This window comes from Cololabis saira, chromosome 10, assembly GCF_033807715.1.
Source record: "Cololabis saira isolate AMF1-May2022 chromosome 10, fColSai1.1, whole genome shotgun sequence".
NCBI classification, from domain to species: Eukaryota; Metazoa; Chordata; class Actinopteri; order Beloniformes; family Belonidae; genus Cololabis; species Cololabis saira.
The window spans coordinates 39,357,492-39,383,093 of record NC_084596.1 but is presented as its reverse complement, the minus strand read 5'-3'; the positions used below and the strand labels follow the sequence as shown (position 1 = coordinate 39,383,093).

At 40.8% G+C, this 25,602-nt stretch overlaps 1 protein-coding gene across 5 annotated transcripts in view; it reads left to right on the top strand.

Moving 5' to 3' along the window:
* The first annotated feature begins 240 nt into the window (after window positions 1–240).
* Window positions 241–25,602, top strand: part of LOC133453038 (F-box-like/WD repeat-containing protein TBL1XR1) — a 40,153-nt gene continuing 14,791 nt past the window's right edge. For 2 of the 5 annotated variants that reach the window (XM_061732874.1, XM_061732878.1), the window contains exons 1-9: window positions 2,615–2,798; window positions 8,809–8,860; window positions 16,387–16,490; window positions 16,596–16,741; window positions 18,534–18,750; window positions 21,724–21,856; window positions 24,411–24,552; window positions 24,927–24,990; window positions 25,081–25,178. In XM_061732874.1, the coding sequence (XP_061588858.1) occupies window positions 16,433–16,490; window positions 16,596–16,741; window positions 18,534–18,750; window positions 21,724–21,856; window positions 24,411–24,552; window positions 24,927–24,990; window positions 25,081–25,178 (858 nt within the window). In that variant the 5' untranslated portion in view covers window positions 2,615–2,798; window positions 8,809–8,860; window positions 16,387–16,432. Of the gene's footprint in view, window positions 282–2,614; window positions 2,803–8,808; window positions 8,866–16,386; window positions 16,491–16,595; window positions 16,742–18,533; window positions 18,751–21,723; window positions 21,857–24,410; window positions 24,553–24,926; window positions 24,991–25,080; window positions 25,179–25,602 lie in introns of those variants that run through there. The other 3 variants (XM_061732876.1, XM_061732877.1, XM_061732875.1) reach the window with 3 other exon arrangements.

Here is a 25,602-nt window from a genome sequence, read left to right as displayed (position 1 = left end):
TGTAAGCTTGTTGTTGACTTTCCCAGTGTGAATGACTGAGCAGTGATGGGGGGTGGGGTGCGTTAATCCCGCTAGTGGTGACCGGCCAGGCCGAAGTGAGGTGTAGCGGGGGATGGGCGGCTGTGAAGGCTGATTCATGGTCTCGCGTTACACCAACGCAGAGCCTTTGTCCGTACGCTGCGCGTCGCCGCGTAACCCTACGCCGTCGATTTAACGCGGACCATAATTCATGCTGTTATGACTGGCGGGGCTGTGCGCTGCGGTACACTCTCCGAGGCCCGGTAATGTCTTTGTTTGGCCTTTTTCTGTGCGCGCGTTTGCTGTTACGCTACTTATTTTTTAGGAAATGCCGCCTTATTTAGCCCTTAAATACTCCACGGGTTTCTGAAAACAGGACATTATAACACAATGTCCTTATTATGTTCTTTTTAGAAATAGCTCATGATTTTAAGAATGCAACAGCCCCAGTTTTACCGTATTCGATGGGGCGACGCGGTAAAAGCTTTTCCTCGGCGTGAATATCTTCACATTTAAAGCCTTGATTATGGCTGTGCGTTAAATCGACGCACGTAGCCTACGGCGTAGGGTACGCGGCGACGCGCAGCGAGCAGTGTTGAGAGCATGCTGAGCATGGCTTCTTTAGGCAAGGGAAATGTATTTATATACCACAATTCAACACAAGGTAACTCAAAGTGCTTTACATTGACATTAAAAGCAGCAAGACATAATTAGACAGTAAATAACAAATAAGATTGAAAAAATTAAGAATAAGATGATAAGAAAAGAAGTAAAATAATAAAAAGCACAAGCTGTTAAAAGTAAGGGCAGTAGAGTACAGCAGGTAAGTATTTAATTTAAGATTAGCTTCAGTAAACAGTAATGTTTTTATCCTGATTTAAAGGATCTACAGTTGGAGCAGACCTCAGGTCTACAGGAAGTTTGTTCCACCGGTGAGGAGCAGAATAACTGAACGCTGCCTCACCTTGTTGGTTCTGGTTCTGGAACCACAACAAACCAGATCCAGATGAAGCTCAGGGGTCTGGGAGCTTCATAGGAACTAACAGATCCAGCATGTATTCTGGTCCAAGACCATTCAGGTCTTTGTAGATCAGCTGCAGCTGCCTGATAGATTTCTTGTTCAGGCCTGTAAAGATGCCATTGCAATAATCCAACCTACTGAAAATGAATGCATGAATAAGTTTTTCCATGTCTTGTTTAGACAGAAAACCCTTAATTCTAGCAATGTTTTCAGGTGGTAGTAGGCAGAGTTAGTGATAAACTTTAGATTGCTGTTGAAGTTCAGGTCTGAGTCAATAATTACACCAAGATTTCTGGCTTCATTTGTAGCTGTCAATGACATGGAGCCAAGGTGAGCGCTGATCTTTTCCCTTTCATTTTTAGGGCCAAAAATGATCACCTCTGATTGTTTTCATCATTACATTACAACTTTTGGTATTTTTTTGTTTATGCCCAAAAAAGGAATGTTTTGTTGGACACGAGAATAACTACTGCCATGTTTTTGCCTTTAAATATGTTTAAAGGTATAAAAACATTAATTGTATAATTGCATAAATTGTCTACAGCCTATTTCATTACTTTATATACTGTACTGTCCAGAGCTGGGTAGTAACGAGTTACATTTACTCCGTTACATTTACTTCAGTACGTTTTGGGAAATGTTGTACTTTTAGGAGTAGTTTTGAATCACTATACGTTTTACTTTTACTTGAGTAGATTTGTGAAGAAGAAACTGTTCCTCTTACTCCGCTACATTAGGCTACATTGAGCTGTTACTTTTCTTTTATCCCTTTTATCCGCGTACGCGTCAATCTCATGACATCACTGAGTGATTCTTTGGGAAAAATGTTTGTTTTTGCATGTTTTGTCACATTTACACAGACTCAAACACACACAGAGTTTCTATGAGTTCATGGGCTTGTTCTAGTTCTGCCTGGTTAAAAAAGAAAAGTACAAAGGCTTGAAATTTTGTGCTACTTGTGCTTAATTTATTTTTTTATTCTGTTATTTTATTATTTATTAAAGTACTTGAATTGACTTTAAGATTTTTTTAGATAATTTTAATTTAAGCTATTTTTTATTAAATTATTTTATTGATTTAATTTGCCTGAAGATGATTATTTTGTACTTTTGTCTGTTTGAATGGTTGTGTTAAAAAAATAAACCAGACGTTACTCAACAGTTACTCAATACTTGAGTAGTTTTTTCACCAAGTACTTTTTTACTTTTACTCAAGTAATTATTTGGATGACTACTTTTTACTTCTACTCGAGTCATATTATTCTGAAGTAACAGTACTTTTACTTGAGTACAATTTCTGACTACTCTACCCACCTCTGGTACTGTCTTGGGGTTACATTTGCATAAAATGCTAAAAACCAAATTCTCAAAAATTAAAAACCTCAACACACCGAAAATGGAAAAAAAAAAAAGTTTTTCCATGTCTTGTTTAGACAGAATCCCCTTAATTCTATCAATGTTTTTCAGGTGGTAGTAAGCAGATGTAGTGATAAACTTTAGCGTAGCTGCGTCGGTGTAACGGGGAACCATAAATCCTCCAGCTCGTCTTGTACCAGCAGCTCTTCTCATTTCCGCGGGGCGGGTCAGCCGACGGGAGCCTGTGCTGGCTCTCACCGCCGGGCTTTAGCTACAATATCAGCTCTAACGGCGCTCTACGTGCGGGGAACGACCAGCCTCTGTGGCCAGTACAGCCCCAACATGGTCTGAGTCCAACACAGAGACAGCCGCGGAAGATCTCGTCTGTTGAAAGGTTTTATCAAGTAGGTATGAGACCGCGGCTACACTGTCATTAGCATGGCGGGCTAGGTCGCTAGCTGACACACAGACAGCACTCGACACAAAAACCAGCCCGGGCCACAATAAACTGGTGGAAATGACACATGCCACGCACTGCGGAGGGGGCTTCGTCAGTGTGGTGCGGGGTGTGAGATAGCGGGCTGCGTTAGGGAGTAAATGTGGCGGGATGTGTGGTCGCGGCCAGCGCCACGCGTGCTAGCAGCGAGCTAGCCTGCCCCGCTGCACAGCGACCCCGCTAAAGCTGATTTATGGTCCCGCGTTACACCGACGCAGAGTCTACGCCGTAGGCTCTGCGTCGATTTAACGCAGAAGCATAAATCAGGCTTTAGTAGCGACCACGCTGGTGCCGGTTCTGCTGCACATCAGATCCCCGCGGATCCAGCTGTAGTGGTGTCTGGTGGAGCTGCAGGTTCTGGTCCTGGTGACCCACCACATGTGGTCAGCTGTCACGCCGTTTCATTTGTCCTTAACGCACAATTAATGCTGATCTGAGCCCTCACTAACACTAACTGGGTCATCGTGGTCACACTGGTGTTGATGGGGGGAAATAATGAGTCGTGTGTGTGTGTGTGTGTGTGTGTGTGTGTGTGTGTGTGTGTGTGTGTGTGTGTGTGTGTGTGTGTGTGTGTGTGTGTGTGTGTGTGTGTGTTTTTTTGTCACCTCTTTAGAGACACTTCTTGTTTTGTATGACACTCAGTACGTTTACATGCATCAAAAACCCTTTTAAAACCCAAATATTGGCAATAACCCGAATTTGCACGGCCATGTAAACACCAATAACCCGAATTTGCTCATATTCTGGTTTTTAAAAACTCGAATATGACCCCTGTGTTACTCCTTTTAAAACCTGAATATTCGGTCATGTAAACGCCAAACGTACTATCCCGATCAATATCGGGATAGTACGTCCTGGTCTTTTGAGTCCAGGATGTACTTCTAAACACAGCGAAACGCAAGACCACACCACACTTTTGGAGTGAGGAGACGACTAATCACTTCATTAATGTAATGAAGGATATGAACATTTTGTCATTTGTAGACGGTAGAAAGTACCGGGATAGTGAGATTTACAAGAAGGTGAGCAAAAAGTTGCGCGAAGCAGCATTTGTTTTGGATACAGGAAGAAGAAGCGGAAATGACGCTAATTGCGTCATCACGTTCTCCGTGCGTCGCTGGTTTGATCGGGATATCCCAAATGATTAATTACCATGTATAAAGAGGTAACCCTGTTTGCTCACGCATGTAAACGGAATATTCCGAATGTTTCAGTAACTGGAATATTAGCAATAACCCGAATTTTGACTCCATGTAAACGTAGTCACTGACCCTGAGGATTAAAGCCTGGTCCCGATTCTCAACATGGAGGAATGACATTTCTGGGGGTCCTTATTGAGGTGAAGTCCCAAGTTTAATATCAGGTTGTGCTCGGACTTTGACAAAAACTTGTAATGGCTATAGGGTTCAATTACTCTTATCAAATGAATGGAAATCTATTCAAAGTACTATTAAGGATAGAATTGCAATCAGTTTTATTTGCCAAGTATGAAGACACAAGTTCTTTGAGTATTTACGGTGCGTACGAAATGCCATACTAAACAGTATATACTAAAAGTATACTTAAATTCGGCACACTTTTGAGTAAATATCAGTAGTATGCATTAATTTGGACGTACTATTAAGAGCGCACACGTCACTTCCTGCCGTTGGGAGGAAGTGACATGTCACAGCAGCAGTAGCAGCACCGCTCTTTCCCGTTTATCCTGGCCCAAACAAGATGACATTATATAATATTATTATATACGAATATTATAGTATTAATATTATTATACTTATGACATATACGTATCACTTAGCAACCAAACACCGCTGCATTGCATTGTGGGAAGTTTCTGCTTAGCTAGTGTCCATCAATCCACACTAATAATTTTCTCCGGAATGAGTATGGATAGTAAATACTATTGAGTACGTACTAATGTTTCGGACACACTAAAAAATCTCACATACTCATTTTGCATACTCATTAGGGTGGAAGTATGCAATTTTGGACGCAGCCTTAGTGTATCTATAGTGAAGGAAATGGAATAAAAACTCCATAAAGAAAAAAATGGCAAAATAGTGGGAAAAAAGTCTTAGTGCAAAAATATACATTAAAGGTGCAAAATACAGCAAACATTTTGAAAGATAAGTTATTGGTTGAGTAGGGAGACTGGAACTTAACCATAGATTGTAAAATTTACTGTACACAGTGTTTGTAACGTCATCCTTCAGTTTTCTGAGGAGCGGTTTAGAAGCCTCTTCCTCCTCGTATTGTGCTGCGCCAAGTTGCAACTGGACAGATAAATTAACCTGATGTGGTATCAACGAAAATCATGGATGTGGAATCTAGCTATTAAGACTAAAATTGTTACTTTTGAAAATGTGGACATTTTAATATTGAAGTCAGTGGAGATTGGTGTAGTTTTGGAGCCCAGTTCCAGTGGTCAGTTGGTGAATGGTAGTTTTTGTTACTTCCACGTTGGCTTCAGCCCAGAAATTGGGTTGTTGGCGCGTGGACGAAACTAGTTTGCAGTAATTGACTGTAATGTATGAATGCAATGCTGGAGCCCACCATACATATTATGCTCTAAATATAACATACTAGACTTAGGGGGCAGCGAGCTTGCTCCGATGGGGCTTTCCTGGTTGACCTGTCACAACAAAACAAGAGATAAATCTTTGTTTTGGCTGGGGGTAACAAATTGGTAAATTGTGAATTGAACAGATTTATAGTTCTCTACATAACATACATCCTGTATACCTTGGTTTTTATTTTATTTACTGTATTGAGCAGGGGAGTAGAGTGCATAGGCCAGCTCCAATCCTAGTTAGATTGTTTGCATACAGGGATTAGCTCGACTTCAGCCGCATTATCTGGGTGTGTTAGTCCACCTAGAGGTTTTGTCCAGTGTGATGTCAGCTGGCCTTTGCACACCAAAGACATTTTCTTTTTGTGTGTGTGTGCAATTAAATTGAACATACTGTATCTTTATATCTAGTCAATGGAGCAATTTTGCTTGGCTATAAGCAATCTTTATTGTTTTGAAAATAGGTAGATTTTTTCCAAAGTTTCGCTTGCAACAAACTCCCGACCAATTACAACTGAGCGGCCTTAACATTCAACACATCAGCAAATTTTGAACATGGTTGGGCACTTGAATAAATGAATGAACCAAGCTGATTTCAAACCGATAGGACTTACAAGGAGTGAAGAAAACATATCTTACCTCTAATAGACTTTCTGAAAGTACTCCTGTGCTTCCTCAAGCTTGGAGCTAGCTTTCAAAACATTTCTTTAAAGTGTCAAGACATCCTTAAATTCCCCTGGAAGCGACTGGTTTAATTGGAGCTCCTAAACTAAGGAGTGGAACTAATTTCTTTCTTATTCCAAATCAAATGCACCCAGGTATATTTTTTAGATTATTGTCACTCTACGTTCCCACTTCTTTTTTCTGGGTGCGTTTTTTTTGTTCCTTCATGATTGTAATATTTTATTGGCAAATTTGGGTTGTGACTGAGTAGGTAAACGTGGCGATATTTTGGCTTCAAATTATTCTTTTGTGCTGTTTATTTTTTTTGCCTCTACTGTGCAAAGACTTTAGATATTTGCATTTATTTCAAAACTGTGTTTGCAGTCGAACAACTGACTACTAACATCGTGTGAATGTACTTGGTGATTACACTGGAATCCTTGGTAGCTCTAATGTGACTGCATGAATAAATTCATTGTAAATTCACTGCCAAATTATGTTATGCCTGCACTATTTTTTACGATGAATAGATTTTAGAGTCTGTCAGACCGAGCAAACGCACTGCCCCATTTACACATATCTCACAAAATCATCCCAGTAATTATTCAAAGTAAAATCCGTGTGCATGCAAATCATTAGAGGGATTTGATTATTTTCTATCTGGTCGTGTATAAAGAAGATACAAAATCAGAGGTTTGTATTTAGGGACACGAGTTAGTGCTGCTGACACTTCTGTTCCTCTACTGGCCTGAATCCAGAGAACTCGTCTGTTCTCGGCACATATAGAGAAAACTTTTTCTGTGACAGCAGATGTAGAAAGGCTTTGTCTTTTGTAATTATTTACCAATATTTGATATTGATCCTCTGGTTTTCATGTGATAATACCAGCTACAAAGATGTAATCGTCCTGTGCTAATAAGCAAGCACTCATTCTTCTAGTGGAAAAAGAAGGTCAGAAGCAGCATAGAGAAGGGAAACGTGTTGCGGTGCAAATTTAGATAGGACCCAAATGCAGGAGACTTTTATTAAACCAAAAAATCTGCCATGGCAGGATACTCAGAGAAACTCAAAGGGCCTGGGCACAGCGGCCAGGTTAGGTGACGTGACAGGAGAACAGATGAGCGACACAAAGAGGCATGACTGGAAGTCTCAGTAGACAAACTGGCAAGGAAGAGAGGAGGCAAAGGTACTCCGTGTACACATGGGGGCCAAGGATAAACAGACCGCACAGTCGGGGAAAACATTGGTAAATGAGACAGGTGACACTAATTAAAGGAGACAACAAGAGGTGGAGTGAGTAAAATAACAAAACAGAACCCATGCGTTAAAGAAAAGAACAAAAGAAACATAACAGGGTTCAAAATGCAACTTTTTGACTCACTAGCCAAGTGGAGTGGTAGATTTAAAAAACAAACAAAAAAACCCACTGGCCAAGCATATTTTTTACCGGTCAAAATAATAAATGGCCTTCTTGTTTTCCACAAACATTAGCTTGCATACATTTCATTGAGATAAAGTATTGAATACAAACTTAAAGAAGAATCCAGAAAAAAGTTGAAGCAGAATTATTTTTAATATATTTATGAATGGCGATGCGTGCGACACAAGCATCCCGATGTACCAAGTTTTATATACCATTAGCATCTTTTATATTGGCGGATACCTCAAGTCTAACACCTGAATCTAATGCGTTGCCTGTCCTTTTTACATGAACTGACAGGGCTGCGTGTTGAGGTGGCCCCGCCCATAACGCACCTCCAAGGGTAAACGTTATCGCAGGTCAGGACTAATGTAAACAGAACTGACGCAGGGTGGCTGGTTGTGGGTGGGATTTGTTGACAAGAGGACGACGTGCACGAGCTCCTCATCCTCAGAGCCGTGGACGTGGTAAATCACCACATTACAGAACCGTCATCTGCAGCTGGCTACTGAAATGACAGACTGCAGCTTTGCAAGAAACAAAACTCGGTCCATTAACAAACTGAAGAGGCTCAGAAAGAAGTGATTTGCGTTCAACAAACACATCAGCAGGAGTGACAGAGGGAGACTTCTGCTCACATCTGTGGTCACTACTACGTAAATCCTGTTATTCAGCATGGAGCCTCCACTCCACCGCCTGCTTCGTACACAGTGGGTCGTCGTGTTACATAGTACAGTAAAATTCCCCCTGAGTCGTCTTCCCTCCCCGCGACTCCGCTTCAGGCACCGGGGACGCAAAAACACGCCTGCCGTTTACGTTGCTCAGCAAGCGTTAGACACACATTCTTCATCCAGGGATGATATATGGCTATAATCTAAAGGCTAATGGTAGAAACATTTACTCGCCAGTGCGGTGGCTGACCGTCGCGATTAAGACGCCAAACATAAATTTTACAACTATATAAAATAAGAGAATCAAACAACCAAAAAGCCAAACTCTTGGTGTGTGGTTAAAGATACTGAAATCGATCAATTTCAGAGCCGAGAGGTCCAACAGTTCATTTTTGTGTAGGAGGGGCTTTATATGGGGGGAGTTTTTGTTGATATTAAAGGTTTTTGGTTAAGGACTGAACGTGCTTGTGTTTTCACACTGGGGAGACAATGAAATGATAACCATTTGTGACTATTAATGACAATAATCAAGATGATGACTTGTGTGAGTCATGAGTGGAGTGAAGTGCATTCACGTGCTGTGTTTTCTTCCTAGGGCCCGAAGACAACAGCCATGGAGCGCCCCTGAACACATCTTGATCACATGGGTATTGTATGCTACTATCATGCTTCTTTATTTGTATTTATTTCTACGGATAGGTGTTGTTTTGCCTCTTTCTTTGGCTTCTCATATTTCTGCATGGGCTGCATTTTTTTGTAGGACTGTAACGGATCACGGATGATCCACAGTCCCCCTGGATCACTCTCTGATCCGGGGCATATCACATGAGCCGCTGATTGATTTTTCTAACTAAGCGAAGAAGAAAAGGGGTTTTGTGCAGCGGTGTGGATTGAGAGTGAGGATAAAGCTTCTTCAGTCTTTTAAAGTAGCCGGTATGGGAGCACTTTGGCTTCCCTGTAAATGTAAAATTCACATCGAACCAGCATGTAGTTACATGTGTGGGGACGTGCACGTCAGCCCACATTGGACATGGGTTTTGGGTTAAATGTAGAAGAATAAGTCCCCATATGGCGCTATAACACTAGTACCTACTCAGCTCGACTCAACTCGGCCTGGTTTCTTTTCCATAACAATCCAGCTGGAGCAGAAGTAGGAGGTTGGAGTGAAGCTGCTGTGACGTATTTGATTGTGTATCTAAACAAAGAAGACAACACTAAAGATGTAGAACCTGGAGGAGATGATAGATGTGCTGTGGGTCTGTGGCTTGTGTTCGATGCCAAGTTAAAAAATGAGAGTGAAAGAAACTTCAAGCAGCAACGCTTTTTTTTTTTTTTTTTTTTTTTTGTCTGTCTCTGTGCTGCTGAAAAGTCACCTGGAGCCGCGAGCAGATATGAAGTGACAGAGCTCCTGGTGGATCTGGTCGTTCCTTATCGCCCGTCTAGATCCCTTTTTAATTCTCTCCTCAGCCCCAGGTTTATGAACATCTGCACCTCACAGTTGGATCACCAAACAGACTTTTGCACTGCCTGTTGAATAAAATGAACAAGAATCCATCAGAGTTGCTTTTTCTCTGATTTCCTCCTCCTGACTCAGACGTCTGACTCCAACCCCCCGACCAATCGGTGGCCTGTATTGTGATGATGTCAGATACAGCCGACTCAGCCGCTTAGAACCTCGGCAGAATAGATACAGAAAAGTATCTACGCGGCACGTTAGACCCCTAGTGGGAAAGTGCAAAGTCGAGTTGCGTCGGACTGAGTAGGTACTAGTGGAAAAGTGCCAATAGATATGATTTATGCTTTATTTAAAGGTGGTTGAACGGTCTGGCATGTTGGTACTGCCACATGACAAGGCCATATGAACATATCAATGCGGGGAGCACGGAGACGTCTATGAAACATCTCACTTTAAGTGTTTTTTTTTTACGTGAATTTGGAAAGTGTAGGGGCCCCGGATAGCTCAGTTGGTTGAGCGGGCGCACCATATTTAGAGGCTATCACCCTCGTGCAGGTTCAAATCCCAGCCTGTCACTCTTTACTGCATGTCTTCCTCCCTCTCTGCCCAAGTTTCCTGTTTAGGCCACTAGAGCCACACAAAATCTTTTAAGATCAAAATCATTGCTCCCTTTCCCTCTCTTTGTCAAACTTTACTGATCCAAAATCAATCGAACCTGTGACTCAAAAATCATATGATCCAAACCGTGAGACGTGTGGTATGTTAACAGCACTAATGAAAAGTTCAGGGAAGAATTTACTTTACTGTCTATTGTGTTATGGAGGTTACACCTCATATCAGTGGTACTTGCAACATCTGATGCATCATGTTGACATAAAAAACCCAGAATATTTGAGGATAGAAAGAATGTGATACTTTATTATTTGTGTGGCGTTGTTTGCAACAGTAGGAAGACTTACTCTGCCTCAGAAATGGATAATAGTAGTATGGAAAAACCCTATTGGGGAAAAAAAAACAAAGATTTGAAAACTTTGTCTGCAGTTCAAAGTAATCGGTGCATTCTGTTTCTTTGTTTTCTATTAGCTCTCAATGCTTAAAATAAAGCAACTGGACTTTTTGTACGAAAGAAAAGGAAGTCCATTTCCCCTTATTCCAGCCTTTGAGAGCAACCCTGAGCTGGATGACTTAAAATTGGTGCCATTTATTGGGTCTTCATGCTCATCCTTTGGTGATTCTCTACCCAGTCAGGGGTCCACAGTGTCTCCCCATCATCGTCTAGTTCGTATCATTGAGAAAAATATAAGTTGTGCTTTACCATATGACAAGGAAAATGGCATATCACATGCACACGGTGGTCGTACAGCCGCACTTCTTTCTGATAGACTTCCATTGTTCCAACAGTAGGTCACCCGATTTATACGTTTTATTATATTTTTTTATTTATTAATCCTCGAATGTTTACTAAAATTGTATAAATTCCTTTAAGGGATTAACAAAATACTATTGATTACTATCAGTATTGGCAGATCGTACTGGTCTCACATTTTCTGACTATAGATGCCTTAAATATCCAGGCTTTTATTTTGAATATTTAAACATATCTACATTTTGTTGCAAGCAGCACGGTTGGAACAAGTGTATTTGAATTTTGGAGGCGTACGCTACCATCAAGGCAGCATCTTTTATCAGGAAGTCATTTCAGCAGGACAACAGCAAACCTCCATCTGCATGAGTTGGTTTCATAGACACAGTGGAGAGTTAATGTGCTTGATGACCCATCAGCACCGTCTCCTGCTTAAAATGTAAGAACAATTGCAAACAGGACAAACAGACAGCATCCATGACTGCTCAGCAGCTGAAATCTTTTATTCAGCAGGAATGGACACATTCAAAATGATGGTCATTGAAAACATTGGAAGTTACTTTCTATTTATTTGTATTCTTAAATACACATTATGATAAATAAACAAATTACAAGTATTTTTTTTTCTAGTTGAGAAGATTTTTAAACGTTCTCAAAATGGGGTTTATATAACATCAAACTTTCAACACAGTGGCATAATATTTAAAGTTTATTTTTTTAAATACAGTTTTTACATGTTATAAAAAAATCTCCTTCCCCCCCTCAAATCTGCTTTGTGTCACTGGTACAAGTTCAAAACACATTATATAAAATACAAGATAGTTATCAGGACTAAGAATACAGTTGTAATTTCTTGTGAAACTTGAATTTGCACAGTGCAAACGTGTGAATGTCTGATACATGTTAGCAAGTATTGATGCATAAATTATAAGGTTACAGAGCTCCGTGGCATCTGCTACAAGCAGTCTTACGTCATCAGAATAGCTGCTTTGTTGTGTCATTCTGCAAGAATTACAACTGCGACCCGTTAAGACGGCATTAAATCAAGCTGTTGTTTTCTTGAATTTCATCAATGATGTAATATAATATTGCTCCTGACTGAGCAGGTGTTCAGTGCTGATGTTCATAAAACATTTACTTACTGAGCATCAGGTCAGCCACATGAATTGTTTGACTTATTCTTGTAACTGTGCGCTGACGCTGGGCCCAGCTCCTGGTGTTGACATTTTGTCGGCAGCCTTTGAAAGCCAGGCGAGTAACAAATACGCCAGTACGCTATCTATCATGCTCTTACTGTGCCGTCATACTAGTGGTGTGGCACAGCTGATGTGCTTAAGGAGGAAGATTGTGGGATAAATAGTTGGTTTTGACTTGAGCAGAGCTTTGTTCTAGATACAATGAAATCCCAAAGAAAAGAAGTGATGACACATCTTCCTTTCTACTTCGGATAACCTTTTATCCCCTCTTAACAGCAGAATAGAATATTTTCACTTTTAAGGCCCCATTAAGACCTGCTGAACTGCATCCCATAAATCTAGTGGCGCTTCAAAGTGTCAGTGTCTGAAATATCTGGCTGGTAATATAGCTGAACATTTTGCAGCAGGCGTTTGATGAGGTCAACCCTACTAACGTATGCATATCACTTTCAGCACGGCACAAGTTTAAACTGCTGCAACTGTTCAAAAGCATTTGAGCTGCAGTGGAAGCTGATTGTATGTCAGAATTTTAACCTGCTCGCGTTCAGTTGTATAACATGATTTTGTTTAACATGAAATGAAGGGAGACCTTTTTTATACTTTTTGATAGCCTGATAATAGTAATGCTGCTAGTGTCGTTTAGTCTTAGCTATATACACACACACACATGCATATATATATATATATATATATATATGTATATATATATATATATATATATATATGTATGTATATATATGTGTGTGTGTGTATATACACATGTACAAATATTTATGTATACACATATACACTCGGTGCATACTTGCTATGCGTAAACCACTGTCAGTCCAGAGGAACTTTACATGTAGGACTTTTCTAACAACCAATATCTTTATTTTAGTGTGTTCGGATGCTTTTTAAACATTTTCAGAACTAACTGTTCCAACTGTATGCATTATTTATATTTCATGTAGAATACTGTGCAAAAGTCTTAGGTACCCCCTAGTCTTGGTTTATTTTATATATTTCTTTTTCATCTTTTTTATATACAAACAGAAAATACAAGAACCAGTCTCTCCTAAACCTAAGTAGAGTGAAATCTTAAGTGATATAATGGAGAATATTTGATATTATCTGATAGGAGTTCAATCTGTGCTGGCTGTGAGGTTACTCTAAATACGGCTTCTGCTTGTAAAGTCATTTTGTTCTGGACATTGTGAGGTTTTATTTTTGGGAGATATTATGTAGCAGTTGACCAATGTGGGGTTATAAAAAAACAAAACAAAAAAACACCAACAATCTGTCAAGGGATCAGTCACACTACCTCTAATTTTAACATTGTAATTTTATCCTTTTAAAGGAAAAAAAAAGACACTGACCGTTAAATGTGGATGGTTATTTAGACTTTGATAATAAAGCAACAAGACCAGTGGTGCTGAAGACTTGGACAGTTTTGTATTTTTTATTTCAACTGTTAGTATGTTATTTGTAAAACGTTGAACATCTGAAAATGTTTGGTGTTATTCGTCTAAGGTACAAAAACCAAAACAACACATTTCTAGAACAAAACAAAAGATAAACGTACAGTGCAACTGAGTGACAAATATATTAGATCTTGACAATCTTGTCTAAGTTTAAGTGGCAGTTGGTGTTTATAGAAAATTGTATATAAATATTATTGAGCAGCAAGATGCATGAATGATTTGGAAACAGGTCTTTGTTCTTGACCCATGTGTGACTGAGTTACAGCCGGCACCAAGTGTCTGATCTCTCCTGGTCACATAGCAGGTCAAGTTGAGACCCAGGACCAGTCTGTGGATCCCTGCCTAAAGGGGACAACTTGATTTTGGCTGCGGTCTAGTGTCAGCGCTAAGAAACACTGGCTGTCAGAAACAGCCAGAACGAAAGGCCTCTGTGAGATTCTCAGCTTCTTGGTTGAGTGGGACTTCTGCCACCGGGATGCTTTTCCCGGGGGGTGGAAATGTTCAAAAAATAGTGGTTCTGCCCCTTGTCCAGAACCCGTATTTCCACAGTTCCATTTTAACAATGTGGGTTTTGTGTAAAAGAATATGCAGGATGAGCACAAGCACACAGATCCCCCGCTGACAGCCAGGGCGCTTCTGCAGCAACCAACAACAATCATACTCGGATCTGGGTCATATTTTTCAGACCCAGATTTCTCAAAACTCGGTTACAGAACTCTGAGTCACAGTGTTTTTGTGTGGTAGTCACCTCGGGAGCTCAGATAAATGCTCTCTTAGGGATGGCATGATATTCAAAATTAAAGCCAAAACTGAAAATAACTGACAATTTACTCTTCCCGCATGACTGATGGCGAGATCCAATAAGTTAATTTTTTGTTTTCTACCATCTTCCTAGATACTTTTGTTTACGCACCCAGGAGAATAAAAATTCAAGATTCAGTGATGGAAAAACTAATATTTTAGTAGCTCTGGCCAAACGATAAGAGCAAAATAGTCCTGACAGTCCTGGCTCTTCAAATGGTCATTTATTTCTTTTATGTGAGTAAGGCGCCACAACACTTCTAAAACTATAAACAACCTTTGGATACACTTGGGATGGTTTATATCAAACATAGCAAAGTGGTTAAAACAAAAATCTATTGTGATTGTGCAGTGAATTTGTGTGCACCCAGTAAATTAGACTTTACACCTTAAACTTGAGGCCTGTGGTCGAGTGCTGACCCAATCACATAACTAAAAAGTTCATTCGTGAAGAAAAAGGTTTAACAGCCTGCTGAATGGGAACACAAACGCTCCATGTTGTTGTTTTAACCTCAGCATTGCTAGCGGTCGCTTGATATTACTTTAATACAGCTTTGCCACCATGACAGCATTTCAGTTGAGATATAAGACTGATTATGTTCAAAACTGCAATCCTCTTTCGTCCCAGAAACCTCGCCGAACATGTTTTGCACACAGCAGCGGCCTTGTCCTCCAGTGACACCGGGAAAAATGACCAGACTGGAGTGTTAGCTCCGTAGACTGTCAATACAATGGACAAAGGAGTACGTCACGTGACCCATTGGTTTCTGAAGAGCAGTTATGAAGCCTCTTTTTCTCTGTTCTGTGTGCTGCCATGTTGCCCAGGAAGCCGACAGGAACTCGCCCACCGTATGTCAACAAAAGTTAACTTTGGCTACCAGCTCTGCCAGCCGAAATAGCTGCTCCTGGCAGACGTTTACAACAGCATATGCTGTTTCACATGTTGACTTGATGGCAAAATCAATAATTACTGCGTCATTCAGCCGAAGCTGGCTTAGTAAAGTTATAGCGGCTGGCCATTGGCTGAGCCAACTGTCATTGAGTCATAGATGAGCTAGATTTATTGCCACTCTCCTCACATGGTCCAGAAGAATTCACGCCCCTCAGAGTTGTCATGGATGTGAAATCAACAATTGAGACCAAAACTGTTTTTTGAACGAGGCTGTAAATATGTTTATTTCTGCTCTAAAGTTGGACATTTTAACATGGGAGTCATTGGAGACTGACTTACTTTTGGAGCCAGGCAGTCGAGAAACTGCAACAAATCTCAGTGAAGTTAGATGGTTGGTGCTTGGTTAGTTCCAGTGTTGAGCGGTTCGTGCTGGGGATCATGATGATGTTTACGATGTATCTGTTCTCACTCACCGTTGGGCTTCCGTGATGCCCTGACAAAGACATATGTTTGCTCACAGGTTAGCACACTCACACAGTGGACGGAAAGCACGATGGAAATTAACCAGCTTTAACAGAAACAAAGATATCTGCATTTTTTTTTTAAACTTCTTTTAACCTGTCATATTGACTGATATCATTTATAAAACAGTCCAATGCACTCCACGAAACAGACCTGTGATGAAACAACCAACAATTTATCCATTTTTAAATTTGTTGGCAACTAATTTAGTCACCGATTGTTGTGACTATGTAGATTATTCATTGCAGCCGTATTTTCCTCCCATAGCAACCAATAATTTATCGGCCAGATAGATATTGTCCATCACTAATCTCAAACACAGAACGGGTCTTTTTATACTCCACTTGAGACGTACATCGCCTTAATACATGAGAATGGTGGAGATATATTGCAAAGAGAATTGAAGTCACTTTTTGGCAGATCTCTCTACGTAATACCAAACTTGATAAAGTGAAACTGTTGTATGCTTTGCTTTGACAGGCTCCTATCCTGTGCTGACCCCATGGTTTAATCACCAGGACTCAAAATGAGCATAAGCAGCGATGAGGTCAATTTCTTGGTTTACAGATACCTGCAAGAGTCAGGTACGACATCAAACTCTTCTGAATGCAGTTGTAGTTGCTATAAGTTGAACACATTTCATTCCCAATGTACTATTATGTCCAGCAACTGATCCTTTCCTCCTCCAGGCTTCTCCCACTCAGCGTTCACCTTTGGCATAGAGAGCCACATCAGCCAGTCCAACATCAACGGAGCTCTGGTGCCCCCTGCTGCCCTCATCTCCATCATTCAGAAGGGACTGCAGTATGTGGAAGCTGAAGTCAGCATCAATGAGGTCAGTTTACACCTTCACATTGTCAAGTGTTCATTAGTGGAATCTTTCTGTAGACCAGCAGGAAGAGGTACACTTACACTATTTTAACTCGATTCTCATATTAATTCCTAAAAATCAATTCATATGTCTAAAGATCGATTCCCACCCATCATTACATTAAAACTTGTGGTATTCTTTTGTTTATGCCCAAAAAAGGAATGTTTAGTTGGACACGAGAACAACTGGTGCCATGTTTTTGCCTTTAAATATTGTTTAAAGGTATGAAAACATTAAAGTTTTCAGTTATAATTCCATAAATTGTCTATATTTCTTTGCTTTATATACCATCTTGGGGTTACATTTGCATAAAATGCAAAAAAAAACGAATTCTCATAAATAGGAAAAAATTAAACCAAATTTCATAGATCATCTGTTTGCTGGTTTGGTGATTGGTCCTTACAGCATCATTAGCTGCAATACTTGCTGTTGAATCTCAATATAATACTAGTAGGGCTGGGCGATATGGCCTTTTATTAATATCTCGATATTTTTAGGCCATGTCACGATACACGATATATATCTTGATATTTTGCCTTAGCCTTGAATTAACACTGTGATGCATACAATCACACCAGTATGATGATTCTATATGTCTACAAAACATTCTTGTTCATACTGCATTCATATATGCTCATTTTAATTAACTTACATGCAAAAGGGAGGAATAAGTCAAATTTACCAAAACTGTATTTATTAAACAGTTACTAAGCAGTGAGTGCCACAAACATAAAAAGTGTCATTTCAAAACAGAAAGTGCACGTTGCATCTCTGACTCCCCGTCTGAAGAACATCTGCTAAGAACATGTTCTGGTCCTGGTTTTACCAGGATGAGCTGCTCTGAGCAGGAGGGCCTTTACAGCACCTTTTATATTAAGACTAATGTAGATGTAGAGACTGCAATGTTTCATCCTTTCCTCCTTTACTTTGCATCACTTTCACTTACTTTTAGAAATATGACGTCATATAGTCTTGTTTGACTTTGTTTCGATGATAGTGATTGATTTCCTGTGGCCACATTTAAGCAACACTTCATGGCGTTTCTCAGCTCTGGAAGAGAAAGGCTCGGCGGTCGTGTGTCGCACTGAGCGGATAGTTGGAGCTGCATCAGCGCCTTGTGCGAGGAGAAAACATCCCTCCCGTCTTTACTAAACCGTCCCAGTTTGCTTTGAAAAGAGTCCGTCGCACGTAGCTACCGCACGGGTGAGCTCACGGCGCAAACAGGCCGCGTTTGGGAAAGTTAAAGTTAAGTTAAAGCGGGGTGGAAGTGACCGGCGGACCTGACAGTAGCGCCGACAGCAGCAGCTGGTCGTATAACGATGCACGCACGACAGCACGTGACTGATGTATGTAACTAGGGTGCGCTTGTTTTATGTCTCAGAGAAGGAGAGACGAGACGAGAGAGTGCGAAAAGCCTGTAATTTAATGCCTGCGGCTAAAAGCAAATGCGTGACAATGTATACTTGAATCATTTTGTACATCGCACAGAGTAGAAGCCGAGATACATCGACTATACTCGCTATATCGCCCAGCCCTAAATACTAGTATTAATATGTTGCATAACTACACAGTCATATGATTCATGCAACAGCTGAAAAAACATTTTTAATAACACCAAGCAAATGGATATCGAATCAAAGCATGATAATCAATTCTGAATCTTGATTCTTGACATTTGTATCGATACCCAGCCCTAACTTACACGGCTTGAATATTAGTGCATCATTTACACAAAGTTGTCCTTGTTTCTGCCTAGGACGGGACCTTATTTGACGGACGGCCCATTGAGTCGCTGTCTCTGATCGATGCTGTGATGCCAGATGTAGTTCAGACCCGGCAGCAGGCCTACAGAGACAAGCTGGCCCAGCAGCAGGCGGCGGCGGGCAGCGGCAGCAGCACAGGGCCCCAGGGAAACACCAAGAACGGAGAGGGAGCCGCCAATGGAGAGGAGAACGGATCACACGCCTTAGCCAGTAAGCTATCTCTTAATCAGCCTTTTAATTAACAGCCGGGACGCTGTCGTGTCAGGTGTGAAATGGCATCACCAGGATGTTAATTGTCATGTTTAATGCTTTGTTGTGCTCACACTTTCACACATCTGCCATCTATTTTGCTAGTTTGCAAGTCTGTGATGGATCTTGTATATCCAGAATGATTTAGAGCAGTTGTTTTACATAACCCAGATTTATATCACACTCGTGGCATAAACTTCAAACTGTAAATGTTAATTTCAAGTGAAGTCATGAAATGAATACTTATTATGTTACCATGGCTGCATGACACATAGAAAACAATCGTGTTATCCACATCCACATCATCAGTATTGTAGATGACTGTTTGGAAGTCAATGGTAGTGTGTTACCTTTCAGAGGAGCCATTGATTCGCTCTCCGACTGCCAAAAAGGTCTGGCCAATCGGATGAGCCTTTACTGCCAAAGCTGCCCACCGCACTCCATTTATTCTCCATTAGAAAATGTTGTTATTGGAATCAAATTATGCATTTGTATTTATCCTTTCACTGTCTGCACGGACTGTTAGCTCTCTGGCGACTGATGCTGTGTACGATGGAAGGTTCTGGGAGTTTGCTTTTAGCCATCTTTTGTCGTGGTTTCGTTTCCATATCTTTACTCATTTTTTCCCTGCCAAGCAGTTGCTTTTGTGTAAAAGGGAAATGATGGTCTGGCTGCTTTCCCTCAGAACCACCGCCTCCTCCCTAATGGGCTTTAATCACACTAACACAGTGGATATTGAATCCATGTTCTTGTTATGTTTAATGCTGCCGAGGGTTAGATTGAGGTTTCTTTGGGTGAAACTGAATCAATCATTTTCTTACTTCTCTGCGAGGTCTGTTAGATAGAGTTGTAATTGCCTTCTTGTGAACAAGGTCCAGTTTAACACTCTTATCGACCCAAACCGCAGTCTTTTTGCCCCACGTTTGTCTATAGACATGGACAATGAAGATGTTTTTTTGGGGGGGTTGGTTGTCAGAATGTGGGCTCTTTCCAAATATGTAAAATTCTACAAATGATTGCAGGGCTTTAGCACCTCTGCAGAGCTGTTAACCACTAACCAGCACAGCTCGCCCTCCTCCTCCTCCACCGAGCGTCTGCTGTTCCCACTGCAGCACCGTTCACTTAAAAACTGAACAAAGCTCATATCCCTCGGAGTTACGATCAACACATCACATACGTTGTGTTGTTAAAACACACGTGGACATGAAACTGGCAAAAATAATAATAATGTGAACATTCACTAATGAAAATCTGATTGCGTTTCAACAGAATTATTTAAAATCTGAAATAATGAAGCTGGCTTTCACAAATGAGTTGGTACTCTTAGAAAAGATTGAAATAATTAGACCATAGTTACACGTTAAACTAAAGTGTGGTCTTTATTTAATGTGAACAGTCATCAGTCTGCTGTTTGGTATCATGATGTTCACCACACTCAACATGGACTAGAGAAAAGAACTGGAGAGGTTGTCTGAGGAGATCAGAAAGAACGTTGTAGACCAACATTTTAACGGTAAAGGTTGTAAAACATTTTCCAAGCAGCTTGGTGCAGATTCTGTTCTGTTCTGGACCTGCTTTTGTGCGTCTGACACAGGGCGTCTTCAGTCTGTGGAGGTACAATGAAATCTCAAGACTATCAAAGCGTTCTGGAGGGAAATGTGCTGCCCAATGTGAGAAAGATTGGTCTCAGACACGAGCCCTTTGACAAACTAAAACAGTTTTAATCACGAGTGGACCAGGTTACCTGTCTACAGGTGCACACGTCTCACCGAGTTACAGGAATCACTGGATTTTAGTGACCGTTGTCTCAAAACGTTCTCGACAAAACCTCGTTATTTTTCATTTCTGGCCAGTTTCATTTGTTTATATTTTAATTATTCAATTGAACTAAAAATGTAAAAGCAATGTCTGATTTTCATTAATGTCCAGTAAATTATGACTTGTCAGTTTCAAGTTATGTCAGTGACAGTTATTGGGTTTTCTTTCTTAAATCGAAGGTTGACAACAAATCTGTCACATTCAATATTTTTTCTTTTCAATAGTAGTTAAATGTCCATCCATTTAGAAATATTTTTTACTCATTCAAATGTTCACATGGTTTTCAACGTGTTCTACGTTCCATGAGCAAATGAAGCACATGTTTATTTTGCACCTTGTTAAAGATACCGGTGTCCGTGTTCCTGATTCAAGCACCCGGAGCTTCACAGGTGCCAAACCTGGGAGACGAGGTCGCTTCAGCTCGTCTGCACGGGTGGTTTTAGGCTGTTAGCTCGAGGCTTCTGGACCCAAACAAAGAGACGTGTTCCCTCTGGGGAACTTGGGTGGCCGAGAAGGAAAAGAGCATTATTGTTGAACGTGAACGTGCTCAGTCTGGTGAACTTCACGGTGATGCCTTCAGGAGATCTAGCACTCCAAGTTGCTATGTGCACTGTTACATTCAGACAACAGTCATTTTACTGTTCATGACATTGCCTTGACGTTGTATATCCATTTTCTGATTAGCTGTATCTTAATGAACTCGTCTTGCTCGTCCCTGGTCAGCCTGTGTGGGTATGGATGAGGCCTTTCACGTGTTTGGGTGTTTGCAGACGGAGGAAGCTGTAAAGCACTCTTCCTTTTTGTGATTCATTAAATTTTGATCTGAATCAGATTTTTAACTGTTTGCTGAAGTTATTAAGCAAACAGTTATTGAAGTTATCAAAGTTGCTACGCTGATTTATGGAGTGTGTGAAGCTTCATCATGATGGTATTTAAATATTGCAGGCTAATAAATGAATACTTTGTCATTGTGTGATGCTGATGCAGCCCTAATAGGATGGAGGTAGTGTGAATTGAGCGACATAGAGATGAACACATTAACACATTTTTAGTTTTAATCGATCTTATATAATTTATGTATACATATGTAAATATAATTGTATCTCTTTCTTCTAGATCACCACTCGGAGATGATGGAGGTGGACAGGGATGTGGAGATCCCGCAAAATAAAGCCATGGTCTTGAGGGGCCACGAATCCGAAGTTTTCATCTGTGCCTGGAACCCCGTGAACGACCTCCTCGCGTCCGGGTAGGTGTTTCCCTTCGTTCATACTCATAGTCGTGGCTCCTCATCGAGGATGGTCAAGCACACCGGTTGCTTCGGTGCTTCTCAGTTACTCCATAATGGCCGTTTAATGGGAAATGCAGACGAGTAATGGAACCTCCCTTTTAATGGCAGCCCTCGCCCTTAATCACAAAATTCTCCATTCTAGTCCTGCTTTTGGTTAAGAGCAACAAAAGAACAAAAATCCTCGCATTAACAAGTTATTTTCAAAGTTGACCTTTAGTCATCAGGTACACTGGTTCTCAAGTGGTCTAGCTTCAGGACCCAGCATGATGTCCACACTGTTAAATGAAAACATGGTGCAGTTTAAACTTCAGACTGTACAGAATCAATAGTGCTTTCATGCACAAATGTGAAATTAAAAAGTGCAGAAATGTAGAATTAATTCCTTAAAGGCTCGAAAATATATACAGCTTTAGTTGAGTGCCCACTAATTCAACATATAACAAGCACTGTGTTAGAAAAATCATTATTGAAACACTTAATGAAGCTTTAAACATAATGCTGATATAATAGAGCAACAGAATTGCCCAGCCTTGAGTGTTGAGTTACCTTTTAACGAGTTTGAAGACTAATGTTATTTGTTCCTCAACTTTTTTCCCGGTCAATACGAGCACGATGGCGACAGTCACAGGGTTACACGCCGTCGATGGGAAGGTTTTGCTCTGTGAGGACAGAGCACCCAGACAGTTGCAATTTATATAAATCTGTACAGCTAAATTAAAATATGGGGGACAGACAACATATTTGGACTTTAATATCAATATAAAACCTAAAGGAGCACCGCTGTGCTGAACCTGCTTTGAGAGCAACGAAACAGTCTACAAGCTCTTCTGTCATTGGTTCATCAGGTTACTGCAAGCAGTTTATCCCTAGTTTGTTTCCTTTTAATTATAGGATTGTTTATACATATATTACCACGTCCTCTTGAAGATGTGTCCTGATTGTCCCAGGGTTGTTTGACTCACGAAGGCCCAGTCACGGCATGTCACAGATAAATGGGTTTTTTAGACAGCATGTGGGAGCTTGTTCAAAGAGTCAGCGTCTCTTAATCTACACACCAGAGTTTTATTTGGGTTGGCTGCCGGTCAGATGGTTGGTCTTTCCATTTCTTCCCATTGTGTAGTCAGACTCTGCAGTATATTCACCACTTTGAGTAATGGAGCCAAACTGTAATGAATCAACCGCCTGCTGAATTGGTCCTTTAAGCCTCCACTCCTTCCTTGTATGTTTCCATTTACCAACCAACATTTCTGAACAAACTGGTTGTAAAGAATACCAATATGCAGCTGAAGTACCAGTAGTGAATACGGTTGAATTACTTGTCAAAGCACTCAAATACTTTCACATCTTAACTGCATCCCCTTCAGCAAATGCTAGTAAAAGCGAGTATTCACAGAGGTACTTGCTGTACAGTCAACAGTCCTGCTTTTGAATGTGGACTATGAAGAGTAAATAAAAATGAAGGAATTGCATCCGAAACAATCCCATAATATGAATGTGATGATCTCGGTTCTGGTTTAAAGGGGACCTATTATGAAAACCAGGTTTTTTCTTGCTTTAACATATATAAAGTGGTCTCCCCTCAGCCTGCCAACTCAGAGGAGGAGGAAAGCAACCAAATTCTGCAGTGTCTGCACAGCCGCCCGGATGAGCCATCCAGTGTCATGTGGCTTCTATGAGCCATTCAGATTCAGCGCATTTTCGTTACGTAACCAAAATGCAAACCAAGCCCACAACTATAAAACCGTGTAACTGCATGAGCGTCCGACTATCGTAGCACTGCGTGACATCGGACGCTCTCTGTCCATCTCCCTCCAGCAGCTGCCACTTTATTGAAGTTTTTTTAGTGAAATGAGGAGGAATCATAGAGATAACTTCTCATTTCAACTAACTGGATCAGCCGTTTCTCATCCGTGACCGTTTCCTACAGCGCTTTCAACCGGCTTTCAACGCGAGCGGCAGGAAGAAAATAGAAGCAGGGCGTCCGACAAATGTTCAGATCAAAACGTTGCGCTTCGTCGCTGCGTCCAGTTAGGACAGTCCAATAGAAAATAAAGCAATGGAATTGATTTTGTCACTGACGCTCGCATCGCATGCAGTTATGACACGGTGTTAGGACACGGTAACTCAGCCGGCCAGACCTTCCACCATTTTTTCGTAGCGGTGTATCGCGTCATCGCGTCAGGCAGCCAATCAGCACAGAGCCTCATTATCATAGCCCCGCCCACTCAGAATCCTGCATAGATAATGAGGTTAGAGAATAAGATGATAAAGACATGGCTCAGAATTTCTAATTTATTTAGCAAAAACAATCAAAAGCTTGTTTTTAAGACATTCAAGGCCTGTTTAAAGTAGAGATTAGATGCCATAATAGGCCCCCTTTAATGAAATGGCTTCAGACCTCAACCCAGCTCAGCCTCGATGGTCAGTTTCAGTTTCAGTCCATCTTCAGTCTTGAGCTTGGAAGCATGTGGATGTCACAGATCCTGATCTCAGCTTGTGTTGACCGACGCAGGTCCGGGGACTCGACGGCTCGGATCTGGAACCTGAGTGAAAACGCCACGGGCGGATCCACCCAGCTGGTTCTGAGACACTGCATCAGAGAGGGGGGCCAGGACGTCCCCAGCAACAAGGACGTCACCTCACTAGACTGGAATGTGAGTGTCTGCGTGTGTCGGGGCTTAAACTGCATGATGCAGGATTTCATCTTATCTGTTGATGTTTGTGTACCAACTTGAAACTACTTCAACTGCTTATTCCAGTGGTATGTGGTGCGTTCAGGTGAATCACTGACTTCCACACGGGTCTTCAGCTGCAGACTATTTTCTGGCTGAGTAGCACAAGTCAATGCACATCGTCAAATGAGCACTAATATTGGATCTGTCTTATGACTTGTGGTGATATTCGATTAAATCAGAAAGACTCCGCATTTGAAATGAGGCCCGACCCAGATCCAAGTTATGCAGCTGTAACTGAAAAAGACTTGCTGCTACTTACTGAACCTAACAGGAGCCATCTGCCTCTGTTCCAGAGCGAGGGCTCGTTGCTGGCGACAGGTTCTTACGACGGCTTTGCTCGAATCTGGACAAAAGACGGTAACACCCAGAGCTTTCGTTCAATCAGAGCTCCCTGCTCACATCACTCTGATTGTGTTTTTAAGTTGCTTTCCGTCATTATGTTTACAGGCAACCTGGCCAGTACTTTGGGTCAACACAAAGGCCCTATATTTGCACTCAAGTGGAATAAGAAAGGAAACTTCATTCTCAGTGCTGGTGTCGACAAGGTTAGTCGTTGATTTTACCTGGACTATGACAGGTTTCTGTGATTTTACATCTTATATCATTGTATTGTTATATCATTGTTAAATTTAAAAAAAATACAGTTTCTAATTAGGCCTGTGTTGAAAAAAATCGATTTTCCAATTCTAAATCGATTCTCATATTAATTCCTAAAATTCATATGTCTAAAGATCGAATTTTTTCTTTTTTTCTTTTTTTTTCATCATTACATTACAACTTTTGGTATTTTTTTGTTTATTAGTTTTGTTGGACACGAGAATAACTGGTGCCATGTTTTTGCCTTTAAATATGTTTAAAGGTATGAAAACATTAAAGTTTTCAGTTATAATTGCATAAATTGTCTATATTTCATTACATGATATACTCTCTTGGGGTTACATTTGCATAAAATGCTAAAAAAAAAAAATT